The following is an 11,432-nucleotide window of genomic DNA, read 5'->3' as shown; positions in this document are numbered from 1 at the left end:
CCCGGGATTGTGGCTGCTGTCGCATGCTGACAGCTTCTAGGAGCCACAGGTGAGAGCTGAGTGCAGGGCGGGAATAGGACCCCCACCTCATATATTGACCCTGGATGTGTCAATGCTCTCCCCCTCCTCCTTTTCCCTGCTCCCCCCAGGGCAACCCACCAGAAAGAAAAGCAGCCCCCCTCCAGGATCCTGGGGGCCAGCAAAGCAAAAACCCGTCACTATTCAAAATGCAGCACATGTTTATAAAATATAAATATTATTCCAGATACAGAAAGAAAAGCAACAATTGTCAACAAACGTCGTAATGGGAAAACGAAAATAAATAAGAAGGGCGAGTTTAACAATACGGAGGCTTTTTCGGGTCTGCTTGGGAAGATCTTCTGCTCTCTTCCTGACTTGAGTCTTTCAGAGCAGCCCTCCCCACAAGACACACACACACACACACACACACACACACACACGAGAGCCCTCCAGCTCACAGAGTAAGGGAAGGAATGCAACACCCTGAATGACCCATCACACCCTCGGAAAAAACGTTTTGGTCTTGCAACTGAAATGCCACCTAAGGGGAAATGGGAGAGTTGTAAAAAGCTCTTTCTAAGAAGTCTGAGCACAGCACCTTAGCTGCTCCCTTGACGCGGAATTCCTCCCGCCCACCCTCGCACCGAAACCCCCAGGTGCCGAGAGCAGACGCGGGAGAGGGAGGAGGGGATCCCCCTCTGCCTCAAAGGGAAGGGAGTCAGACAAGGGCACCTGGTGTGCAAAGGCACAGAGGCCTCCTTCCTCCTTGCAGAGTCAGGATGAAGCCCTAGCTGCCCCCAGCTGTGCTTGAATCCATGAGCACCCAGGCGAGGGAGAGGCCTTTGCAGAGCGGAAAGCCTATACTGGGGCAGGCAGGTTTGCAATGGGGACCATCCATTTCCCACTCACTACAGCTTTAAGAGTGAGTCACAGAATCAGAAGGGGTCCCCCAAAGGTCATCCAGCCCAACCCCCAGCTGGGAAACCGCCTGCTGCAGAATCACAGAAGGGATGCCCCGCTTGGTGGGGAAGCTGTCAAGCTCCTCTCTGCCTCCTTTCTGCCACTTGCCTTAGTATCACAGAACTGTAGAGTTGGAAGGGACCCACGGGTCATCTAGTCCAACCCCCTGCCTTGCAGCTGAGAGGCCCTTGGCAATCATTTTTCTCAGAGGGTTGAAGGCAGTAGGAAAGGGGGGGGTGCTGCTTGTAGTTTGGATACTCCCACCCCCACCCCACCCCTGGAACCCTTTACCTCTGCTGAGCACATTTTGAAGGCTTCCCCATTGTTCCAAAAACTTGACTGGGGGGGACTGAAGGCAGGCACTTTGCACATGGGAAGTGACGTCTTCCACAAACCACCATCTCCATCCACAGAGGGAGAGTTGGGCATTTCCTGGAATCTCGATTTGCAGGAGAGGAACTTTTCTGAGCATGAAGAAGAACATTCTGATGGGAAGAAGGTGGTGGAGGTTTAAAAGCAAAGGTTGGCTGGGCCCCTGCCAGGGATAATTCAGCCGTGATCCCTGCTTTGCAGGGGGTTGGGACCAATGATTCTCCAGTTCTGTAATTCCACGAGGAATTCTGCCTCTGACGGCCTGCATCTAATGCCCTGTTGTTTATTAACGTGTCTTCCTCTGTAAACTCGAATCCGGGCCCTGGGTGAGCGGTAGGGGCATGTTCTGCGTGAAACGGGGACTGGGAATCACTCTGCATTCCCACGCCCCCTGGCCTGCCCTGCTGCTCAGCTCAAAACCACACAACCACACACACACCTCCCCCACCCCAGGCTGCATTTTGCTGAAAATAACAATAACAAAAAAATAATATTAAATTATGGGTTTTGTCATTACATGCACCAAAGTGTCGTTTGCCCAGGAGTGATTCTGAAGAATGAGAAGGAAGCGCTGGCTTGCCCCGTGTGCCAAAGGCGCAAACCCAAGTTTTGCTTAATTTTGATCCACGTGGGTGATATTGCTACGTTCGTTATTCCGAGGTCTGAAAAGTTAACAGCGGGATCTACTCTTCAGATACGTTGCTCCTTTTTTTTCTTTTCTTTTTTGCAGTATATAACCTTGAACCTGTCCAAAAGCAAGACTGGGACCATACTGAATTGTACCTCCACCCTGGAACAACCTCCCCCCCTAGAAATCTGAACCAGCCCTGACCTGCCCTGCCTTGCCCCACTGAAGAGCTCTGTGTCGCTGGAGACTCTGCTCAGGCAGCGAACAAGAGGGCTACTGAGGAACAACTTCTGCTCCTAACATTCAGGTTTCTTTGGGGTGGGGGGCCAGGGGGGGTCGCCTCTCACTTTGCCTGATCTGAGTCTCACCAGAGAGCATGAGAGAGCCAAACCGGCCCTCCAAAATGAAAAAGGAAAAACGGAAGCCCCTCCAAAGGATAGGGAGTCCCCCTTTTTGAACCACACATCTCACATGGAGCAAACTTGTTTTCTGCTGCTCTGGAGAGGAAGACCCGAACATCGAATTCAAATGACAAGGAAGGAGATTAAGCAAAACATTAGGAAGGACTTTCTGGTGCTAAGAACCATTTAACAGTGGAATGGATGTTGACTGGCCACCTGTCAGGAGCTGCTTAGCTCCTGGGTTTGGACTAGATGACTCTAGGGGTCCCCTTCTATGATTCCCCTGCAGTCTCCCGTTCATGCAAACCACAACCAGACACAATCGAGTGACCCCCCCCCGCCCCTCCCCGCAAACTGAGCTGCCCCCAAACTGAGTCAAGTCTACCCTGAGAGAGGATGCCCTGGAACAAAGTGATGGTCCAAAAACATTCGCAGATCAGTTCCTGGTCCAGGTAAATGTGTGACTGTTTTGCTCCGAGGCTGGTTCTGCTGTCATCACAGATATCGTAACCTGAGGCATTTTGCTTCTTGCCTAGGTGTGGGTGAGGTTTAACCCGACCAGGAAAACAAAGAGGCTCTGTGCGTTTGCACACAGAGGCGCCCGCACACCCTAGCAGTTCTGAACGTGGTCCAGGTACTTCGCGATGCTTTCTAGGCACTTGTGGAGTCGGTCCAAGGTCACCACGGCTGTCGTGTATGGGGAGACGGTCATCAGCTCTGTGAGGTTGCCCAGGTTGTCGGCTGCAGAAGGTCTGCGAAGCAGGCAGCCCAGGTGGGAGCTCAGCATCTGAAGGAGGCTGCGGAGGTTCTCCACGTCGTTGGAGATTTGCACCACGGGGGCCTCCAAAGGCAGGCTGGAGAGGACCTGGTGGAAGATCTGCAGGGTCTCGTCGATGGCCTCCAGGCTTTCTGCCGGCAGCTGCCCAGGGATGAAATCAAACCCGTTGATCTTCAGGTTCACTGGAGGAAACTGCAATGGGAAGAGGGAAATCGCAGGCGGTTATGCCAAGCTCTGCTGCAGATGACAGCAAGGCGTAAAGGTAAAGGGACCCCTGACCATTAGGTCCAGTCGTGGCCGACTCTGGGGTTGCAGCGCTCATCTCGCTTTATTGGCCAAGGGAGCCGGTGTACAGCTTCCGGGATATGTGACCAGCATGACTAAGCCGCTTCTGGCGAACCAGAGCAGTGCATGGAAACACTGTTTACCTTCCCGCCGGAGCGGTACCTATTTATCTACTTGCACTTTGACGTGCTTTCGAACTGCTAGGTTGGCAGGAGCAGGGACCGAGCAATGGGAGCTCACCCCATCGCGGGGATTCGAACCACCGACCTTCTGATCGGCAAGTCCTAGGCTCTGTGGTTTAGACCACAGTGCCACCCGCATCCCTGACAGCAAGGCTTGGCCTTAAGGAAAATGGAAGGGAGGAGGAAGGGCTGCTTTCCCAAAGCAAGAGTTTCACCCAGTGTGTTGCTGCTCACACCACTCTGGAGCACATGAGACAGGCGCATGCCTTGAACACTTGTACCACAGAATGCCAGACTGACACCCATCCTCTCTTGGAAGCTGCCCAGAGTGGCTGGGGCAATCCAGTCAGAAGGGCGGGGTGCAAGAAATTGTTGTTGTTATTATTGTGGCAGGCTTGGCAGGGAGGCTTGAAATGTTTACCGCAGAGAAGTCCTGGCCCATGACCTAAATAAGCTCTCGAAGTGCCTACATATTATTCTCCTCTACAACCCTGAAAATTAGTACAGCTCCAAGGCTTCAATTGGTCTTAATTTGGCCTAGTTATTGCATGTTTCAGATGCCCAAGAACCACTTGTGTTCTGCTGAGCATACTCCCAGGTGAGCAGGCACAAGGGATAAGTTCCAAAGAGCTGCCATTCGAGGCCTCTCTGCAAATTTTTGGCATTTGCTGCTTGCAGGGGGAGAATTATGTAACACCCACCTGCACTTATTGTGCAGTAGTATTTGCAGAAAATAGCTTCTAGGGTGTACCCGACCTCCGTGAACCTACCACAGGAAAGGTGTGTCCTGGTTGCTAGGGAGAAAGGAAAGGGGAATGAAAAGACTAGAAAACAAGGTGGAAGGGAGAGAGGGAACTAAAGGGGAAGGGGAAAACACTATTTCTTTAGGACCCCAGGAAATCCTATTGGCTGGTTTCCAAACAACTCACTCATCAATCACAGTTCTGACTTCACTCATTGGCTAAAACACAAAGACAGGAGCAGCTAGGCTGGCTCATTTCACAGAAACCACCCAGAAGGCTGCCTGCACATTTTGTTGTGTAACTTCCTTCTAGGAAGCCTAGTTCTTTTTGAATGAAACTCAGCACCCAATCCTTTTGAAGGCCTGGGCCCTGGTACAATCGCTCCAGTACAATTCATCCATGCTCCCCACTCTGATAGCCCGTTGCCACAGACAGGCACTGAGGAGGGGGCATTCGGGGCTGTCTGCCACCCAGTACTAATGCAGGAGAAGCCTGGCTTGCTGTCATCAGCTTGGAGGAGAGCAGAAGGTCCTGCAGACTGCAATGAGCTCCAGGAAAACACAGTCAGACCCTGAATGGCCATGATTCTTTTGTGGGGCTGGACTAGATGACCCCTGGGGGACCCTTCCAGCTCTACAATCCAATGCTTCTGTGAGTAGGTGGGAAGGAGGGGACGGAGCCTGTTCTTACCCCACCTCTTACCTGGTGCTCCTGGATCCTGGCCATGATGGTCTTGGTGAGGCTTTTAGTGTCAGCTACGACCTTGTCAATTTTCACAGGCCGGCCGTGGAAGAGGGGCAGCCAGACCCATAGCAAGCCACACAAGGAGACGTTGGGGCAGCGCATCTTCTCCTTCAGCCTGTGCAGATAAAGAGGAAAACCAGTTAGGGGAGCTCCTCTGGGTGTCCTGAAGAAGGGGTGTCCGTCCTCACAGGGAATGTGGATAGAGAGAGAGAAGGGTTTCTCCCAGTCTTGTAACACCAGAAGCCGAAAGTTAGAAGATTCAGGACAGAGAAAAGAAAGGACTTCTTCACGCAGCACAGAGTTGAACTGTGGAACTCCCTCCCACAGGAAGAAATAGAGGTGACCAAATTAGACGGCTTTAAAAGAGGAGGAGACATGGAGGAGGAGAGGGCTTCTGATGGCTTGCCCTCCACGGTCAGAGGCAGCGATCAGGTCAGAAGGGCTCCTGTGCTCGGATCCTGCTTGTGGAATCCCCTGGCCAGACTCTTTCCCTGTCTGACTTTGGACCAGATGCTGTGATTCCCGCATTGCAGGAGGAGCCTTTGAGGTCCCTTCCAACTCTACAACTCTTCCTTTCCACTATGTTTCAGTCTTCCTAAACTTGGAAAGTTACTAGCCTTTGCTTTAGGAACAAATGCACAGGTGAACAACCTCATAGGGTTGTTTTTGGGAGATAAAAGATGGGGCAGGGTGTGTGTGTGTGTGTGCATGACACTCCCTGAAGGAAAACCAAGTGAAAACAAAATGGGCAGAACAGAACATCACCATGGGCCTAAAAGATGTCCTTTTTTAATTATCTTGCATGTTAACCTTTTCCCTGGAAAGACTCTTTTGGCTTCCTCTACTCATCACATTGTTGGTAAAGGAGCTGAGTGTGCTGAGCTGGTCAAACCTCTGGAGTGAGTGACTCCCCCCCCCCCCGTGGGGGTCTTGCTTCCCTAACTCCTCTCACCTACTCCGAAGGGCTCTCAGCTGGCTCCCAGGAAGCAAAGTCCACTTGGGCAGGAGAAGTCTGCCAAAGCACCTGGTGTTAGAGGCTCTTGAGAATCAGTTTCCTTATACACCCCCCCTCCTTACAGTGTGCAAAAAGTAACGCAAGCACAAACTTAATGAACGGAGCAAATTAAAATTAGAGCGACGCAAATGAGTGACATCGTAAAACAACAGAGGGAGATGATCTGTACCTGAAAATTCAGGCCGGCTGGTTAGAGGAGTGATGGGGCTCACCTGGGCCCCAAAACATAAGCTGTAAAATTTTGCAGCAGGGAGAGATTTCTCAAAACCAAAGACCCTCAATCTACAAAGCCTCCATAAGTAGCTGCCTTTCTGGGTGTTCGCCAAGCCAACAGAAAACACATCGCAATCCATTGTAGTTGCTACTTCTTGGGGGAGAAAATTCAACAGTACAGTTTTGTGCTATGTGGAAAAAAGTATTTCCTTTTCCTCTAGGTTGTGTCCAACGCTGGCCCTACTCAGAGTAGGGCCACTGATGCTACTGGACATGGCTAACTTTGGTTCACTGACTTTATCGGGTTTACCCAGGGCCATATTTAGGTTTGATGAGGTCCTAAGCTGTGTCAACAACAAATTGTCGCTTCCCCCCCCCCCTTGAATATATGCTATATGGTAATTTATGGACCTAATCGGTATCTCAAGCCATTTGCACATGTTGCCCTGCAACCAGTCCATGCAGAATGCAGGCACCCTCTATATAGAAAGGAGCAAAAAAATGAAATTTTAGGGAGCAGGCTAGCAGGTGGGGCCCATGACTTACATCATAGGAGCCTCCACAACACAAAACACTGTTGCTGGATGTAGGTTTTATTTTATTGTTATTTATCTTATATTTTTGAAATATACATCCAGTTTTTTCCCCTTTAATTTTTTTTGGGGGGCCCCAAGAGAGTGGGGCCCTAAGCTAGAGCTCGTTTAGCTTATACGCACTGGGTCCACAGCCCTCAATCTCCCAACATCCAGCTTCCTGGATGGCCCTGCAGAGTTACATCCCGCCTTTTCTTCCATGGAGCTGAAGGTGGCATAGCATAACAGAATCACAGAATTGGAAGGGACCCCGAGGGTCATCCAGTCCAACCCCCTGCAATGCAGAAGTATGCAGCTGTCCTGTACGGAGATCAGAGCTGCAACCTTGGCGTTCTCAGCACCACACTCTAACCAGCTGAGCTCTCCAGGCTGGCTCACACAGTTCTCTCCCCACACAACAACCCTGCGAGGAAGCTTAGGCTGAGAGGCATTGCGACTGACCCGAAGTCAGTGGGCCAAGTGGGGATGATTCGAACCCTGGTCTCCCAGGCCCCAGTCTGACACTCTCCCTAACCAGGACACCCCACTGGCTGCCTGAATGGCTCTCCTGAGTTCTGGCCTTGCGAGGGGGTGAGGGAAGACTCCTCCAGGAAGCAGCGTCTTCCAAGCTGCCTGGCATGAGGCGTGGTGCCCAGCAGCTGCCACACCAAGGGCACCGGCGCATCTGCCTCCCCCGCTGAAGTTCCCACTGACGGTGTTTACCACGGCAAGATCCCGGCCGCATCCCAGTGTTTCTGGAGATTCACTTCAAAACATCTCAAGGAAGGAGGACTCCGTGCACCAGGTGGGAAGGAAATTAAGGCAGCCCAGCAAATCCGCAGGGCCCGTTGGGCATGTGGGTTTCCTGAGAATCTCAAGCAGCGCCGTTGACAGTTTTGGCAACATCTGGCTGTCAGTGGCAAGCAGGAACAGAGTCTGCCTGCCTGCCTGCCTGCCTTCTCAGGGCCGAGGCCTGTGGCCATCCAGCTGCACATGGGTGTTACATAAATCCGACCGCAGTGATAACAGAGTGGTAAACATGACGCCGAAATGAGGAATCCAGGGCCAGCAGCACAGCGAAGTGGAGGCTTCTCTGAACTCTGGACACTGAGGGACAACTTGTCTGCATCGGAGGCTGACATGAATGGGTGGCTTTGATGTTCACTGTTTCTCTTGCTGAAAGTCAAAAGGGGGTGTGGCTCAGCGGCACAGCCCAGGGCCCCCTGGCAGAATCCTAGAATTGTAGGCTTGGAAGGGACCCCGGGGGTCATCCAGTCCAACCCGCTACAATGTAGGAATAGGCAGCTGTTCCCTACAGGGATCATCAAATCTGAAACCTTGGCGTTCTCGGCACCAGCTAGAGAATGCAGTAGGAGAAGACTTCAGTCTCCCAGGACATTCTATACAAGATCTCAAAGCAGCCGTCTTATTACAAAAGAATTTCAGAAATAGACTGGAAAGAGAAGTTGCTGAATTGCAACTGATTACCAAACTTAAAACCATGGAGAGACCTGGTCTGAATAGAGACATTGGATTCTTATCTCATTATACATGATAAAGCTATTTTTGGCCATCTCACCCCTCGCTTTTTCCTGTAAGACCAATTGCAGTTGTTAACACTTGTCAACAGGTTTAGTACACCCATCATCCAATCACTCATTCCCACCACCCTTCTGAGTAATACCCCTCCCCACCTTCTCACTATATAGAAGGATCTGGCAACTTCTGTTCCAGTGTATCTGAAGAAGTGTGCATGCACACAAAAGCTCATACCAAGAACAAACTTAGTTGGTCTCTAAGGTGCTACTGGAAGGAATTTATTTATTTTATTTTATTTTATTTTGACTATGGCAGACCAACACGGCCACCTACATGTAGCTAGGGCTAGGTGAGACTCCCTGTCTGAAACCCCCCAGAGCCATCCCTGCCAGTTGGTGCAGTCAGCACTGAGCCCAAAGGGAATTTCCTAAGCTCTCGAAAAGCTACTCCAAGTGCCTGCCAAGAGGAGCTCAAGAATAGAGCTGTTAGGCAGTGGAACAGTCTTCCACAAGAGGTGATGGACTCTCCTTCCTTGGAGGCAGTGGCTGAGATTCCCGCATTGTGGGGGGTTGGACTACATGACCTTTGGTGTCCCTTCCAACTCTCCGATTCTAGAATTCCATGAGCGAAGCAATGCTAGGCCTGTGCTTGGAGTACTGCAGAGAAGCCCAGAGTCCAAGGATCTCCAAGGATCCCTCTTACCTGAGCAGAAGGCTGCCCAAACCCATGGCCTGCAACGTTGGGTCACAACTTGGGTTCTGCCCCTTCACTGCCACCTGGCGGTGCCCACTGCCCAGCCTGGCATTTGGGGCTGAGCAGGCTGCCCCCTGGCCTGTTTCATTTGCCGGAGCCTGGAAGTGGGACCCCGGAGCCAGCAGATCAGATGGGGAACGGAGGAAGCGGCTGTCCTGTGCTAGAGGCAGAGCACTGGGGGCAGTCTAGTTCCAGGATTTCAGGTGGGGAAACTCCCCCAGCCTTGCCCATGGAGATTGTGCCAGCGACCTTTGGGGTGACTTTCTGTGCCACTGTGAGGAAAGGAGGGTGGACTAGATGGGACCCAGCCTGATCCCGCCAGGCTCTTTGGGGATTCTTTGGTTGTGGCTCCGCATTGGAGGGGGTTGGTCTAGATGGCCTTTGGAGTGCTCTGTCATTCCATGACTCTTCTTATTTTCTACATACACAGCAGTGCACTGAGCCACTGACCTTCCCCAAATGACTGGGGGACCATTTTCTAGGAGAGCAGAGCCCGAACCCCCCCACCCATTCTCATGCCCCAGTCCAGAGGCTCCACACCCCACGTTGCTCACTCTTCCCCATCCAGGCCCAGCTTGTCTAGAAGAGCAGTTCTCAGAGCTCTTGCTTGGCTTCATCCTGCTCCAATTTCCCAGAATCAGAGCTGGGGGGGGGTTACTTAGATCCTCCGCAGCCTCGGATGGAGGATTGGGGGGGGGCATCTAAGCCTGTGGAAAACCCCTGGGGCTCCTCCCCCCTCTTTACTTCAGAACCAGGAGATCCCGAGGCTCACACTTGTCCGGCAGCGCCGCGAGGCCGGCTAAGCACAGGCGCTCTGCACATGCTCTCTCGGAGTCTTTCCTCCGGCCCCGCCGCCTCCCTCCCTCCGAGGCAGCTGATCAGCCTTTCCCACTTTCGCAAAAGCGAGCGGAGCAGGAGGGAGTTAGTCCTCTCCCCGCCGCACATCCTTCCCAGAACGGGCCCAGCCCGGCCTCCCGGGGTGAAGCGAGGCGAAGCGAAGCCCGGGGTCAGTCCGGGGCGGCAGTGTGGACGCCCCCTCGGCCCCGGAAAGCCCTCCGACTCCCCACCCCAACACACGTCGTCCTGCCCTCCTCCGCTCCTCAACCGGTCAGTCCCCCTGGCGAGGCAGTGAATGGGAGATGGAGACGGGAGGAGATCCGGGGAGATCTCACCCTCCCCAGCGGCCCCGGGTCTCCCCCCCCACCCCAGCCGCCCAATTTGCAGGGCCGGCCTTCGGAAGAGGTGCCGGGCCAGGCGGACACAAACCACCTCGCCCTTGGGAACTGAGGGAAGCAGCAGACAGGAAAAAGCCGGAGATAGACGCACGTGGAGGAAAAGGCCGGCTGAGCTCCACGGCCTTTTTCCCAGAGGGATGGGGATCTGTGGGGAGAGAAGGAAGAGGTACGGGTACCCCACCGGCTAGGCGGCTTTCCTCTAGCCTGGAAGCCTCAACGCCTAACCTGAGACTAAGCACCCCGTGGTAAAGGATCTCTGCATGCGCTCAGAGGCACTCTGGGGCGCCCAGCGCCGCGCTAGCCGACAGCTTGGCTCCAGGAGTCCTGACAGTCCAAAGCGGATCGATAAGGGAGGTTCACCTCTGGAACAAGCTCCCCACCCCCCCTGCCCTCCCCCTCAATATTCAGGCACCTTCCCCCCGCCTCGGCTCACCTCTCTCGCGCTGCCTCCGCCGGCCTTCTGAGGCTCCATCGCCGCCGCGACACTTTTATAAGGCGCGCCGGGTTGCACAACTCGCCCGGCCGCGGCCCGGCCCCTCCCTGCCCGGCCCGGGGCGGGGGAGGCAGTGCGGGCGGGCGGGCGGGCGCGGGAGGCGGGGACCCCGCGGCGCCGCAAAACCCCCTGCTGCCGCCGCCGCCGCTACCCCGGGAGCCCCGAGCGCTGCCCCGGAGGGAGGGGAGTGGGGCAAGGCTTTTTGGGAAAAGGAGCCGCCCAAATGTATTAGAGAAAAGGGGTCAAAAGGGGACGTCCAGGTAGGAACTGACGCCTCCCGCAACCAAACGCGTTTATTTCCTCGCCTTTTTCTAAGAAAATACCCAGGAAAGAAAAAAATCAGAAAGAGGAAATAGGGGAAATGTGTTTTTGCATGTCCCCACTAACCCCTGGAAGAAATTAAAAATATTTTAGCTTAATTAACGGTTACTGAATGTGTGTTTGGTGAACTTGAGGGGTCGGGGCAGTGCGCGCTGGTCGTGGGCTGGGGGGGAGAGA

At 53.6% G+C, this 11,432-nt stretch overlaps 1 protein-coding gene across 1 annotated transcript; it reads right to left on the bottom strand.

Moving 5' to 3' along the window:
- Positions 1–221: 221 nt before the first annotated feature.
- LEP (leptin) lies at positions 222–10,897 on the bottom strand. Its single transcript, XM_083461653.1, has 3 exons — positions 10,875–10,897; positions 5,073–5,229; positions 222–3,352 (listed from the first exon to the last, which is right to left on the bottom strand). The coding sequence occupies exons 2-3, from the start codon at positions 5,214–5,216 to the stop codon at positions 2,993–2,995; spliced, it is 504 nt and encodes a 167-aa protein (XP_083317779.1). The 5' UTR covers positions 5,217–5,229; positions 10,875–10,897; the 3' UTR covers positions 222–2,992.
- Between the last annotated feature and the right edge of the window lie 535 nt (positions 10,898–11,432).

This window comes from Podarcis liolepis (assembly GCF_965112155.1).
Source record: "Podarcis liolepis genome assembly, chromosome: 10".
NCBI lineage: Eukaryota > Metazoa > Chordata > Lepidosauria > Squamata > Lacertidae > Podarcis > Podarcis liolepis.
This window is presented reverse-complemented; position numbering and strand designations above follow the sequence as displayed.

What these genes read in the sequence shown, in the direction of transcription:
- LEP (XM_083461653.1), bottom strand. Translation starts at nt 5,216, where the DNA reads ATGCGCTGCCCCAACGTCTCCTTGTGTGGCTTGCTATGGGTCTGGCTG. An exon ending in CCAGGATCCAGGAGCACCAG is followed by an intron (nt 3,353 to 5,072) that starts GTAAGAGGTGGG and finishes TTCCCATTGCAG; the next exon opens with TTTCCTCCAGTGAACCTGAA.